Here is a 13,899-nt window from a genome sequence, read left to right as displayed (position 1 = left end):
GCACCATTCCTTTTACGCTCTCACTGAAGCACTTAAACGGAGAGAGCCCACCTGCCTTCTGCTCAGAACAGGCTGCACTTCCAGGAATATGCACAGATTTATCTCTGGAAAACACCTCTTTGCTCCCATGCCAAGTGATGGGAGAGCTGGGAATGGCCCCAGAGCTTCTGCAGACTCAGAGGGAGCAAGAGAGGCCTGAGACAGGAGAAAAGGTCACCAGTCCCTGAGCTGACCCTGGAAACCCCTGCGTGGGCTGAGTGAAAGGTCACTTCCCTCTAATCCATAGCAAGCCTGAGACTCAGCTTCCTAAATTCCTCTTCCCCCACTCTTCTGCCATTTGATCTGGGCCAGCTGAATCTCTCACTTCTCCTGAGAGTGGTCAGCACGACAGCAAGGAAAACACCCCTGACTATGCCAGGCATCACAGGCTCTGCTGCTAAGGGGTTAAAACCCAACATTTCCAAAGCAAAGCGTTTTCCCCACAGCGTTTTGTGCACTTCATCCATCTGCTGAGGCACAGAATCGTGGAATGGCTTGGGTGGGAAGGGGCAGGGACACCTTCCACCATCCCAGGCTGCTCCAAGCCCCTCTCACTCCTCTCCTTCCTCCACAGCAGCACCGCCAGAGGCTCCAGAAAAATTCACGGGGCAAAAAAAAACGCCCGTCAAGCACCAAAGTCCTTGTTTTATTTAGCAAAAAGCACACTGTGCACTTGCCACGCTCAGATACTCATTTAGATGATCAAGAGAACAGGGATCTGCAGCTGAAGCTCTGCCACGGAGCCGAGCTGAGCTCTCAGACACAATTCCCTGCGAGCACTTCACTGGGAAGCTCTGACAACCCCCAGACTACTGCAGGGAGCTGCAATTTTTGGCCAACACAACTCTCAGCCATCCAGCCCAGCTACCTGTAAGCAGCTGCATGACACAAGGATTAAATGAATTACCCAACAATCCTGGCTCAGTCCATGAATAATTATCCCGACATCAAATGGACTCCAGTTACCTGGAGAGTTGTGGCCACCAAGCAACACCTGGCAGCAGTGCCATGAAAAATCAGCCCTGAGCCAAAGATTTTTGTAGGGATGGCACAGCCAACTCTCCAGTCCTCAAAAGTGTGACTGCCCTGCTCAGTCCGTTTTCCATCAGCTTCCCAGGAAAACTCCTTGTGCCACAGTTCATCCCAGTGCCACCCAGTGCTGTATCCCCAACCTGCTGCCCATGGAGGGGGAATAAGAAATGCAATTAATTATTCTTTACATTTCCAGTTTTAGGCTTCTTGTATCTGAGAGAAGAGACAAATTCAGCGCTCACCCACTACCCCTGGGAGAGTGCACAGCCACGCAGAGGCTCCCCCACACACACACTCAACATCAAAGCTCCTGTTTGAGCCAGCTTTAAGTTAAATATTTGTGATAGTTAATTTATTTGATCATCTGCACTTGCAAGGCTCAGAGCTGGGCAGAGAGGCCTTTGAAGCACTCCCAAACACAGTAAATCATTGGGTTTGTCAGAAAAGTGCTGTATGAACTCAGCCAAGCCACTTCCATCCCTTCCCAGGCCCTCTGCACAACGGTGCCACCCAGCCAGCCCCGAGCCTGGCCCAGGTGGAACTGGGATATTTGGGATATCTGTGATATTTGTCTGTCCTCTGGAAAGCAGGACAAGGGGAGCCACAGGGGGGGACACGCCAGGATGCTGGATGGATGAACAACCAGGATTTCTGCATCGAACAATTTGCTTCTTCATTGTAATTACTGGCTTCTGAAAGACTTCAGCAACTTTGCCAATTTGTACAACCCTCTATTCTCTGCCTTTGGCCTCCACTGTGCAGTCATTTTGCAGACAAACAAGGAACAGATGTACACTAGAGCTGCCCAAAGTCCTTTTATAGTAAAGGGTTTCTGGCCAAACAATATATATTAAATAGAAAAAGAGGGGGAAAAAAACAATTTTTGTACTTTTTAAGGTATCTCTCACAACAGCCAGATACACACTACAAAATCTAAAATCTCTTCATGTGATTCTGGAAGGCTCAAGAATATTCTGCCCTGGAGCAACTCCTGCCCTCGGCCAACACCCACGTGGGGAGCTGCCCACAAAATTTGGGGATGCCAGGGGCAGCCCTGGGGGCTCCTGCTGCCATCACCACCCCCTTCTGCCCCTGGACCACCAGCCTCTGAAAGGAGCTACAGAATTCCAGAGTGCTTTCAGGTGGAAAGGACATGAAGGATCATCCAGTGCCAGCCCAGCCATGGGCAGGGACACCTTCTGCTGCCCCAGGCTGCTCCAAGCTGTTCTGGAACACCTCCACAGGGTCCAGAGCCAGCCACAGCTTCTCTGGGAAATCCATTCCAGCCCCTGCCCATGCTCCCAGCCAGGAATTCCTTCCCAAAATCCCCAAATCCCATCCACCCCAGCCCTCTGGGAAGCCATTCCCGTGTCCCGTCCACGGTTAACCCCGCTCCGCGCTGCTCGGGCAACGTGACGTGGGAAGTCACAACCTCTGGGAGCTTTCCTGTGGATCTTCCTGCCACGGGATCCCTCCCTGGGGCCCAGCCCAGGCCTGGGAGTGCTGTCCCAGTTCCCAGGGCAGCTCCCAGTTCCCAGGGCAGCTCCCAGTTCCCGTGCCGAGGTGTCCCCAGCGCTGGGGAGCGCCGGGCGCGGCTCCAGCTCCTGAGCCAGGACCCGCGGCCACTCTCCAGAGCTGAGGGAGAGCCCTGGAGGTGCAGCACGGCCCAGCCCTCATGTGAGGAGCATTCATTGGCAGGACAAAGCCCCCATTCTGGTGCTTCATGAATATCCTCCCCAAATGTGTGTTTAACGCTGCGCAGTCCCCGCAGACAAACCCTTGTTTTGTTAAAGAGAGCCCGGGCTGAGCTGGAGCCCAGCACACGCTGGGCTCTGCAATATGTTACTGAGAGCCCAGCACACACAAGTTCTACATGAGCCAAGTCTCTCTGCCACGAAACACTTGGGAAAGGTGTTTTAGGAAGAGGCAAAGCCTGGGCAGATGAATGCTTGGGTTTTCCAGCACATCCGTACGGAATTCTGGGCACTGGGAACCACAGAGCGGGTCAGGGTCAGAGCCGTGAGTGAAAACATCACAGACACCTCACCAGGCACAGATCTCAGCATCAGGGGATCTCCTGAGCTGGAAGGGACCCACAGGATCATGGATCCAAAATCCCAAAATCCTGCCCACAGGCACATTCTTCTCTCTCTCAGGATTTTTCATAGAGGAGCACAGAGGGAAGAAAGAGAAAACAATTTCTATTCCTGCTCCTTGTTTTTCCCATGTGGAATGTGCTTGGAGAATTGTTTACCTGGGGTCATTGCTTGATTGGATTCTGGTGAGGATTGTTTGGGCCTGGTGGCCAATCCAACCCACCTGTGGCTGGACTGTTGAGAACAGGGTCACAAGTTGTCAGTTAGATATGGTAGTTAGAAAAGGTAGGTTTGTAGTTTTAGTATCTCCTTTAAATACTGTATTAATGTATTCTAGCATAGTTATAATAAAGAAATCATTCAGCCTTCTGAGCTGGAGTCAGACATCAGCATTTCTGCCCACTGCATTCACAATAAAATCCCACCCAGGGCATCCCTGGGAGCGCTGTCCAAATGCTCCCGGAGCTCTCAGTGCCCAGCACCCCGTGGGGGAAGAGCCTTTCCCTGAAATCCAGCCTCAGCTGGAGCAGAACTAACTGGCATTTCCCAGCAACAACCTCTTGTGGGCAAGAGCACAACCCTTGGGGCCAACTGGTGTGAGCACATGAAGTGATGGAAACCTGCTCACCCCTCCAGAGCTGAAACCAGGATGGGATAAACAGGAAATTCCCACTTTTTAAGCACCAGCAGCTCCAGGTGCTGTTACCTGACCAGCCTGAGCCCTTTGGCCCCGGGGTAGAGATTTTCTCTAACCCAAATATAAATCAAATGGAACAAGCTGATGTCACTTATTTCCCATGCTGAATTCCCAAACAAACTCTTCCAAAGAAAAGAAACAATCATTCAGCTGAGTTTGTCTCAAACGTGGCTGCCCACTGCCACAGAAGTCCTGATCAGCAGCACTGCCTGCAAGCACACTGCAACCTGCTCTGCTGGTTTTAAACTCTAATCTTCTGCTTACCAAAGAAAAATCCCATTCACACCTCCCAGCAGAGGCAGAAAAAGCCCTCCAGAGGCACAGCTCCAGCCTCCTGCTGTCCCCACACCTTCCGAGGACACGGAAAGGGAGCAGGAAAGCCAAGCCCTTCTCGTGCCTGCCTTCCTGCACGGGGACGTGTTTGGATCCTGATCAGAAAGTGCTCCACTCAAAGCCAAGAGGCAGCCCAGATGCTTAAAAATAATCTGGTGCTGAAGTGCTGCTGCATTAGCATGTGGTGCATAATTCATGCGCCCGTGCTGGGCAGAGCAGAGCGAGGTCACGGTGCCAGGGCTCCAGCACGGGCTCCTGCGGGCACAGCCGGGTGCCAGCCTGCCCAGCCAGACCCAGGCCAGCCCGGGAGAGAGGCAGGGCTGGCTGTGGATCACAGAATCCCAGAAATCTGGGTTGCTCCCAGAGATGCTGCCCCTGGCTCCCTGGCAGTGTCCCAGACCGGGCTTGGAGCAGCCTGGGACAGTGGGAGGTGTCCCTGCCATGGCAGGGCTGGCACTGGATGGGATTTAAAGTCCCTTCCAAGCCAGGCCATGCTGGGATTCTGTCACTCTGGCCTCCTGCCCTTTCAGAGGTTCTGTCCTGGTGGTCCAGGGGCAGAAGGGGTTGGTGATGGCAGCAGGAGCCCCCAGGGCCGCCCTTGCCACCTCCCAGCTTTGTGGGATTTTGGGAAGGAACTCCTCCCTGGGAGGGTGGGGAGGCCCTGGGCTGGAATTCCCAGAGAAGCTGTGGCTGCCCCAATCCCTGGAAGTGTCCAAAGCCAGGCTGGACAGGGTTTGGAGCACCCTGGGATGGTTTTGGTGCAAAAGTGGCACCAAACTCTCCTGCTGGACGTCACCAAGCCCGACAACAACTCAGCAGAACCTGCAGCACAGCCCAAGGGATTTCACATTCCCTGTGCCCTAAACCCACAGTGGGCACCAGTGCCAGCCCTTTCAGCTGGGCACAAACCTCCCCACTGCCACCACCCAAAGCCAGCATCACAAACCATGGCTGGGCCAGCAAAGGAAAGCAAAAGCAAAACTGCAACCAGGAATTCCCCACCTCCAAAGGAGCACTGGGCTCTGCTCGCTCCCCCTTCCCAGCCACCCAGCTGGAAGAACAGCAACAGCCTGGGAAAAAAATGAACAGAAAGCTCCAAATGTGTGTTTGGGGGGGAAAGGCAGGCATGGCACAAGGTTTGCCTCTCAGTGAGCAAACCGAAATCAGAAAGTGAATGTCAAAGGTTGGTTTCACTCTAGGATGGATCCCGAGCATGAAATAAGGAGGAAGATAAAACCCTGCAGGGCCATTCACCCCCTCAGCTCCAGAGCAAGGGGGCAGATTTAAACCACTTCTTCTGACAGACTGGGATGAAAAAATCATTTCTTCAGCAGGTGCTGGACTCAAAATGAGAGCAGGAAACTGCCTGGACCCTGTGGAAGCAGGGCTGGTGCTGACCCCACATGGAACAGCAGCCCAATCCCTTCTGCAGCTGGAAGGAGCACCCAAAATCCCAGCAGGGAAAAATCCAAAATCCCAGCAGGGAAAAACCCAAAATCCCAGCAGGGAAAAAACCCAAAATCCCAGCAGGGAAAAACCCAAAATCCCAGCAGGGAAAAATCCAGAATTCCAGCAGGGAAAAACCCAAAATCCCAGCAGGGAAAAAAACCAAAATCCCAGCAGGGAAAAAACCCAAAATCCCAGCAGGGAAAAATCCAGAATTCCAGCAGGGAAAAACCCAAAATCCCAGCAGGGAAAAGTCCAGAATTCCAGCAGGGAAAAACCCAAAATCCCAGCAGGGAAAAATCCAGAATTCCAGCAGGGAAAAACCCAAAATCCCAGCAGGGAAAAAACCCAAAATCCCAGCAGGGAAAAACCCAAAATCCCAGCAGGGAAAAATCCAGAATTCCAGCAGGGAAAAACCCAAAATCCCAGCAGGGAAAAAACCCAAAATCCCAGCAGGGAAAAGTCCAGAATTCCAGCAGGGAAAAACCCAAAATCCCAGCAGGGAAAAACCCAAAATCCCAGCAGGGAAAAACCACTCCCCTTCTCCAAAGCAGCCACACAAACACAGGACCCTGGTAACTGCCATGCACACCTTCACATGGATGTTTTACTCCAAAAGGGGTTGGAGTTTTTAAGAAGTTGCCTGAATGTTTCACAAGCTTTGTCCAACAATCCCAAAATGCAGTAAAAGCAGCAATGTCCTTCTGGAAGCACTGGAGGAAATCAAACACTGCTTTGGGTTTGTTATCTGCTGAGTTTTGCCGTTCAGGGGGAGAAGTTTCTGTGCACTTTAATACCTCCTCATGCAGCAGGAAAAGCTGGAGTGATTTTAAAATGAAAGGCTGAGGGCAGCCACCCGTGGCTTCGAGTCATTCAATCACCAATCAGAAACTACTCAAGAGCCACTGATTTATTTCAGATCGCCTTGCAAACTCTGAATTTCATCCTGCACCTCTCAGTGCTTTCCTCAGCATCACCCATGACGTGGAGCAGTTCACCAGAGACTATTTCACACCTCAGGGCCAGCTCTGGCACGACCTTGCTCATGCAGACAAAACAAAAATCATAAAAAAACCCCTTTATCTCGCACACAAGGTTAAGGAAGTCGATAAAGATGTTTGATAAAGCTTCAATGCTCTGAGGAAAGAGGATGGAGCAGGTTAAAGGTAAAAGCAGAGAGTTTGCTTGACCTGCTGTTGTTCACCTTAAACGAAATTTAATGTGCAATTTGGAGGGTTCATCCCTCCACCATCACCCAAAGTAATGGGATTATTTGGCACGGAAAAATGGTACACCAAAAAATATATGCATCTACATCAGCCCAGCCATTTCAGAAGTCTTCCAGGTTTCCAGGAGCTGAAATTAATTTTAGCAGGGTTACCACCAGCTAAATACCCACCACAGTACCCTCCTATTCCAGACACTCAAAGGAAAAAAATCAGTTTTACAAAAATGTTCCCCTGTGATGTCTGGGTGGAAAAACTTACAAATGCCACCCCCTGACTGACAAAGCAGCTGGGCAGAAGTGTCACCACCCAGCACTGCTGTACATTTAAACCCTCTGAAATATATATAATTTAACCATGTGAGTTATGAGGTTGTTTCTTCAAGAAGTGCCCCAGTCACTTCACGAGACCTTGAGGAAAATCCCCAGTGGCAGGAGCCTGTCAGAGCTGAGGCCTGAACAAGGAAACCCCTCAGGTCTGTTTGAGATCTGCAGTTTTAGAAATCCCATTTTCCTGAACATTCCTAAAGCCACCTCAGTGTCTCTCACCTCCCCAGTACCACTCCCACCTGCATCAGGTGGTTCAGGATCTCAACTCAAATCCATCCCAAGGGAATCCTGCTAAATTTAGGGATCACAACAAGGAATCCAGTGCCCCACCAAAGCAGGGAGGCTGATCCTATCCCACAGATATCTCCTGCAGCCCCCTCGTGCTCCGTAACGATTTGCAGACCCTAAACCATACATATATATATTTTATAAAACAATGCCTAATATATCTGGTAGACAATGAGGAAGGGGAACAGCTGGGAAACATTAAGAGTTTTCACACTGAGCTTCCAAATCCTTCAGCAGGAGACACTCAAGCTGCCTTCCCTGGGATGGAAAACGACGCTCGGACAAAATCCAGGGGCAAGAAGGGAATTCCAGCAGAAGGGAGGTGCTCCTGTGGGCAAAGCAGGAACAGGTAGGTGCCTCACCTGGGGATGGCAGGAACAGCTCCCTCACCCTCTGGCCGAGCCCTCCACCCCACGGCAGCGGGCACAGAGGAGCCCTTTGTGCACCCCAAGCCCACTGGGAGGGGGAAGAGGATATTTCCTGTTAACCTCACCGCAGATTTGTAATCCAGCAGTCAAATTATGTCAATCACAGCTCATTAGGCAGCGATTTCCCCTGCCAAGCCCGGCCTGGCTGCTTCCTCCAAACCACGTGGCATCTGCAAACGTGCAGCCCCGTGCAGGGCGCGGGGAGACCACCCTGCTGCAGGAGCTGGAAGTCTGGGATCGGCTCCCACAGCTCCCAGCTCCGGTGCCACCGCGTCTGTGGACGCCTCTGGCACCCCTGGGCTGCTGAACTGGGGTTTGCCCTGAGCAGACACGGGGTGGTCACCAGAATTCAGGATTTATGCCCACGTGTGTGTAGGGAAAGATCCCACACTGCTGAGGAGAGAGCACTGGGGAAGGGACAAGGCTGGGATGTTCCCATGGGGATGGGAAGCTCAGAGCCAGAGCCAGAGCTGAGACCCTGTTGTAGACGTTGGTGAACTTAATGGGAAGAATGATGATGGCTAACTTTATTTTAGAAGGTTGAATGATTGCTTTATTATAATTTGGTTATAATATATTAATATGTTATATAAAAGAGGACACTAAATACTACATGTTACTTTCTTCAACTATTATATTTAACTTCTTTACAACTCGTGACTTTGTTCTCTAGAGCTTAGATACAGGTGGATCTGATTGGCTGTTAGGCTTAAACAATCTACTATGATCTAAGTGTTCACTCTGGGTAAACAATTTTCTAAACACATTCTACAAGAGAAAAATAAGGAGTAGAAATAGAAATTGTTTTCTCTTTCATTTCTCTCTGTGTACTTTAATAAAAATCTTGAGAGAGAGAAAAATGTGCTTACTACAAGACCCAGCACAGCCAAAGTGGGAACTTGGTGGCAAAACCACACCACTGCTTCCCTGGAGTTCACATTCTCCTGTAACCCCGAGAGGAAGGGAATCATTTCACAGGAAAAGGGGAGAACTCCCATCAGCTTGAAGGATGGAAGGAACAACACTCGGCTTACAGACTGAAGAAACCTGGATCTCTCTTGGGTTGTCCTGCACATTTTCCTCCTTGAAGTTCATCCCATCAAACACATCCTCCTGGAACGCACACGCGGAGCACAGGCTCAACACACGAGCCACGGCAGCACATTTCCTACAGCAGTGCCAAAAACAGCACCAGGAGACACAGACCCACGGGGAAAACCCCAATTACTGCCCAACACACCACCAGGAGTGGCACAGCCAGGGGCATCCCTGTCCCTCCGCTGGCTCAGGACACCTCAGGAACGCCGAGGGCACAGGGAGCACAGATCTGAGCACTTCACCCAAAAAACGTGACCTGGAGCAGTGCCCATCATCTCCTGCAATTCAGGCACCTCGAGGAGGGTCAGGAGGCAGGGAGGTGACAGTGTTGTGCACAACGTGACCAGGTGTGTGTTCCAAGTGACCAGGTGTGGTTTTGAGGTGACCAGGTGTGGTTTTGAGGTGACCAGGTGTGGGTGTTCGAGGTGACCAGGTGTGGGTGCTCGAGGTGGACAAACCAGAGCCCTTTCTCAACACAAAATCCTCTGAGAGCCCAGCAAACACAAGCTGGCACACATCCATCACCTCCAGGCACTGCATCCCCTCGCTGAAGGGACTCCAGAGGTGCTGGAGCAGCCCAGGACAGCGTGTTTGAGGTGGAAAAGATGAAAGTGTCATGGCACTCACGGTGAAATCATGGCCAAGTGTGCTCTCCTCGTGGTTTGGAGGGCCAGGGCTCCCTGCTCTGCACGAGGGAGGAGAACAAAACTTCCAAACACACAGGAGGGACCTCTCCCACACAGAGATGGGCACAACTCACCCAGTGTGAGGAGGGAGACCTGCACACAGCCACTCACTGTGTTCATCAACGTCCAAATCAGCCTTGGGAATTTCAGCAGAGATATGGAAATTGGTATTGTCAGCACAGCCCTCGGGACCTCACCAGGGCTCTGAGTGTGCCAGCAACGCCTGTGCCAGGCTAATTTCTTAAGACAGCACATAAGGAAGGTGAGATTTAGTCTTATAACCTTCAGCATCTCCTTCTTCATGCTCCCATCTCCTGACTAATCCTCTCTCCCCACTGAAAATATTCCTCACGGTTTTTCCCCTAATCATTCCTTTCTCGTTAATCCCTGCACTTCTCCAGCCTACCCCGTTCTGGGGTTTGACCAGTGGCACACTCATCTCTCCCTCAGAGCCACAGAGAAAACAAAATAATCACAGCCCGGCAGTTTCTTCTTTCACGAACTGGTCAGAGATTTCCTGGAAGCTGCAGCAACACCAGCCATCCCTGGCTGGCTGCAAGAACGGCATGAAGGTGATTTTTGGGGCTGTTTGAGTCCCATCTCGCAGCTTCCCCCAGTGGGAGAAGAGATCAAGGTGGGGGAAAATCATCCCCCAGCACATTTGTACAGACTGCCCACCTGCATGGCCGGCCTCTCCCTCCAGCAAAGCTGCAGCACCCATCCTCCCAGCCTTAGCTGAAGTCCATCTTCTAAAACCTTCCAAGCACCTCAGGAAACGACAGGCTGGGTGCTGTTATCTCCCGTATTTACCTCACACGTTTCTAAGGCTGCCCCAAGTGACGTCTCTGCCTTTTACAGATCCCATCCATCACCATCCCCTAACCCAAACCCTCCGATTTCCTCCCGCAGACCACGCAGGCTGACGGAGCCAGGAGCCCTTCTGGTAGTCACAGATGAGCCCAGACTGGATTCTGAGCCATGTGCTGCCTGTGGGAGCATCTCCCATCCCCAACACGACCCCGGGCTTTCCCCGACAAGAGCGACGCGACACCGGGCTTTTCTCCACTGTGCCTAATAATCGTAACATCTCACTCGCCATTTGGCTCGTCAGTGGGGGTTCCTGACTGAATAGGCTTATTCTTTTCTTAGACATGATAATCTAATTGGGTCTAACCAGAAATAATCCCCGACACACACCAGTTGTGAATCCTCGCCCAGCGCCGGGAGCGTTTCAGGGAGCGGGGGGGCGGCTCTGGGATGCGAGACGGGAATTACCCCGGCAGCTCCGGGCTTCCCGTGGCATTACGGCGAGCGCAGGGCATGGCACGCACATGGAGCCGCTCGCCCTCCTCCCCCAGCTCCCGTTCCACACGCAAACGTGGCTCCAAAGGGAAAAAAAAAAAAAAAAAAAAAAAAAAGGCACGGCAGAAAAGAGATGGGGCGCGACCGCGGAGCCGCACTGCCTGGGTACCCCAAAGGCAGCGGGAGCTTTGCCCAGGGAAAGCTCAGCCCTTCCCTGAGAGCTGATCTCACACAGCGACCCGTCCGTGCTGCTGAAATGCAAAAAAACCCCGGGATGGTCCGGGGCAGAAGGACCGGGGTGTTCCCTCCCTGGCGTGTGGGGGGACAGGACCGGAGAAAGCCGGAGGTGTCCCGGCGGGGCACGGGAGCGGGTGTCCCGGGCGGAGCAGAGCGAGTGACCCCGGCGGAGCTGAGCGGGTGTCCCCGGAGTGTCCCCGGCGGAGCAGAGCCGGTGTCCCCGGAGTGTCCCCGGCGGAGCAGAGCCGGTGTCCCCGCAGCCGCTCCCGCTCCGCTCCCCGCGGGCTGCGCTCCGCCGCCGCTGCCCGCCCCGGCCCCGGGAGCCGCCCGGGCCGGGGCACGGCGGCCCTCAGGGGGGCTGCCGAGACAAAGAGCCGCGGCCCCGTCCCGCGGGCGGCACCGCCCCGCCGAGCCCACCTGTGCCCGGCCGCGGCTCCCGAGCCAACTTTCCGCCGCTCCCCCCCTCTCCTTCCCCCGCCGCGCTCCTCCCCGGCGGCCCCTCCGCGCTGCCCGCAGACAATGGGGCCGGCGCTCACCAGCACCACGGCGAAGCGCTCCTCCAGCTCTCCGGGCTCGGGCATGGGCAGCTTCAGGGGGACGCTGTGCGCCCTCAGCTCCGTCTGCTGCGCGTCCACGCTCCCCGCGTTGCCCATGGCGGCCGCTCCGCGCTGCTCCGCGCCCCGCGCCGGGCGGGCTCCGCGCCCCGCGCTCGCCCTCTACCACCGCGGGCGCTCCGCGGCGCCGCCGCCCGTCATGGCTCGCCGCCCTCGCCCTCCTCCCCCCGGGGCGGGCTCGCTCCGGCTCCGGCTCCAGCCCCGGCTGCGGCTCCCCCGCATGCCGCCCGCACAAAGCCCCGCTCCGCCCCCGGCCCGCGGCGCCATGGGACTCGTAGTCCCGCCGCCGGCCGGGGGAGGGACGCGGGCGAGGGGTGGGAATGCCTGGAAAAGGGTGGAAAAATGGGGAAAAGGGGTGGGGGGAGACCCCGCCGCCTCCATTTTGCCTCGGCGGCCGCGCTGGCGCCGGCCGGGAGTGAGTGGACGCAGGGAATGGTTTACAGCGAGGGCAGGGGGAGAGCGGAGATTCGGGAGAAATCCTTCCCTGGCAGGGTGGGCAGGCCCTGGCAGAGGTGCCCAGAGCAGCTGTGGCTGTCCCTGGATCCCTGGAAGTGCCCAAGGCCGGGTGGGACGCGGCTTGGAGCAGCCTGGGACAGTGGAAGGTGTCCCTGCCATGGCAGGGGTGGCGCTGGGTGGGCTTTAATGTCCCTTTAAATCCAAACCAGTCTGGGATTCTGTGATGCTGTGATTAACTCTAGACCTTTGCTATGGAAAGCCGTGGTCCTGCCGCTCGCCAAAAAGGCTGTAGGTGCCCAAGGACTTGGTCACCCCAGCCGTTATCCCGAGCGACTGAAATCAGGACAAACGGGGTGATGACCCCCGTGAATTCAGCACCCCGACGCATCCGTACCCGAGCTGAAGCCGCCCGGGTGTACTCAGGAGGTTTATCCTCCCCAGCATATCAAACCTGCCCGTTCCTCAGGTGTTATCCCCCACTTCTTCAGCGTTCCCTGCAAGTTGTCTCCAGGCGGGGCTTCAGCATCCCAGGAATGCAGGGCTGCACAGGAAACAGGAGCCTGGGACCCTGACCCTGGGAGATGCCACCAGCCCATTTGGTGGCTGTGCTGTCCTCACTTACATCTGGCTCAATCCCAAATCCAAGACCTCATTCCCTCCTGTCAGCCCCACCAATCCATATCCCACTGTCCCCTATTAGCATCCCATTATCCTTCCGGGGAAGGACGATTTTCACTCAGCTCTCACCTTCACCACAACACTCGTGCTGCTGCCTCTCCTCCTGGCCATGGAAACTATCCACGTGGAGATTAATCTGGGGGCAAAAGCAAAAGGATAAGCATCACAGTTTGGAAAATGACCATTCCTTAATTTCCATTCTCTGGGATCAGGGTTGTGCCGGAGGCACGGCTCAGGAAGTGCCGCAGAAGCGACGTGCTGGGAATCCTGTGTGGCAGCACACGCCGTCCTGCAGGGGAAATCCATGGAAGTGACAGGCAGCTTTTCTCCCTGTGAGCTCTAAACCCACTACTAATTAAATGTGCTCGTTCCAATTAAAAAAAAAAGGTGTCATACATCCATAGCTGGGATGGAGAGGAACACCTTGTCCTGGCTCACTCCCCACCTTGCCCACAGAGCATCAGGACGTGGCCTGGGACCCCGAGTGATGCCAAAGGTGTGGATTCCCCACTCTGCAGGCCCCAGGAACAGCTCAGAATTTCATAAACTGCTTTGTTAAAAGCCTGAAAATCTGGCAATATCCTTGGTAAACAAAGGTTTGAACCCCTCGGGAGTTAATAACGATGGCCAAGGAAGCGGTAATAGATACTTTGCCCCGTGCCTTTTATCTAAGACTATCACAATTCTTTGAAAGATTAATTAGTTAATTAAGCTTCACAACAGTGCTGTGAGATAAGGCAGCGTTAGAGTACCGCTGATAACAGGAGGGCAGGGAGCAGTGACTGAAGACAGTCCCCAGCAGAGGATCCTTCTCTCTCCCAGCAGCAAATCGCCAGCAGGGTTTTTCACTACCTGTGATGACAAACTCACTGCAGTGCGAGGAATCCCGGGATTTTCCCAGTCAATAACTCCCA

General features: G+C 54.1%; 1 protein-coding gene across 8 annotated transcripts in view; it reads right to left on the bottom strand.

The window, feature by feature from the left end:
* Positions 1-11,930, bottom strand: part of FMNL2 (formin like 2) — a 126,189-nt gene extending 114,259 nt beyond the window's left edge. For all 8 annotated transcript variants that reach the window (XM_053947764.1, XM_053947760.1, XM_053947763.1 and 5 more), the window contains exon 1: positions 11,774-11,930. In XM_053947764.1, coding sequence (XP_053803739.1) covers positions 11,774-11,890 — 117 coding nt within the window. In that variant the 5' untranslated portion in view covers positions 11,891-11,930. The remainder of the gene's footprint in view (positions 1-11,773) is intronic.
* Positions 11,931-13,899: the final 1,969 nt, after the last annotated feature.

Source organism: Vidua chalybeata, chromosome 7 (genome assembly GCF_026979565.1).
Source record: "Vidua chalybeata isolate OUT-0048 chromosome 7, bVidCha1 merged haplotype, whole genome shotgun sequence".
In the NCBI taxonomy this organism is placed as follows: domain Eukaryota; kingdom Metazoa; phylum Chordata; class Aves; order Passeriformes; family Viduidae; genus Vidua; species Vidua chalybeata.
Note: the sequence above shows the minus strand (reverse complement) of the source record. Positions and strands in the feature narration are given on the sequence as shown.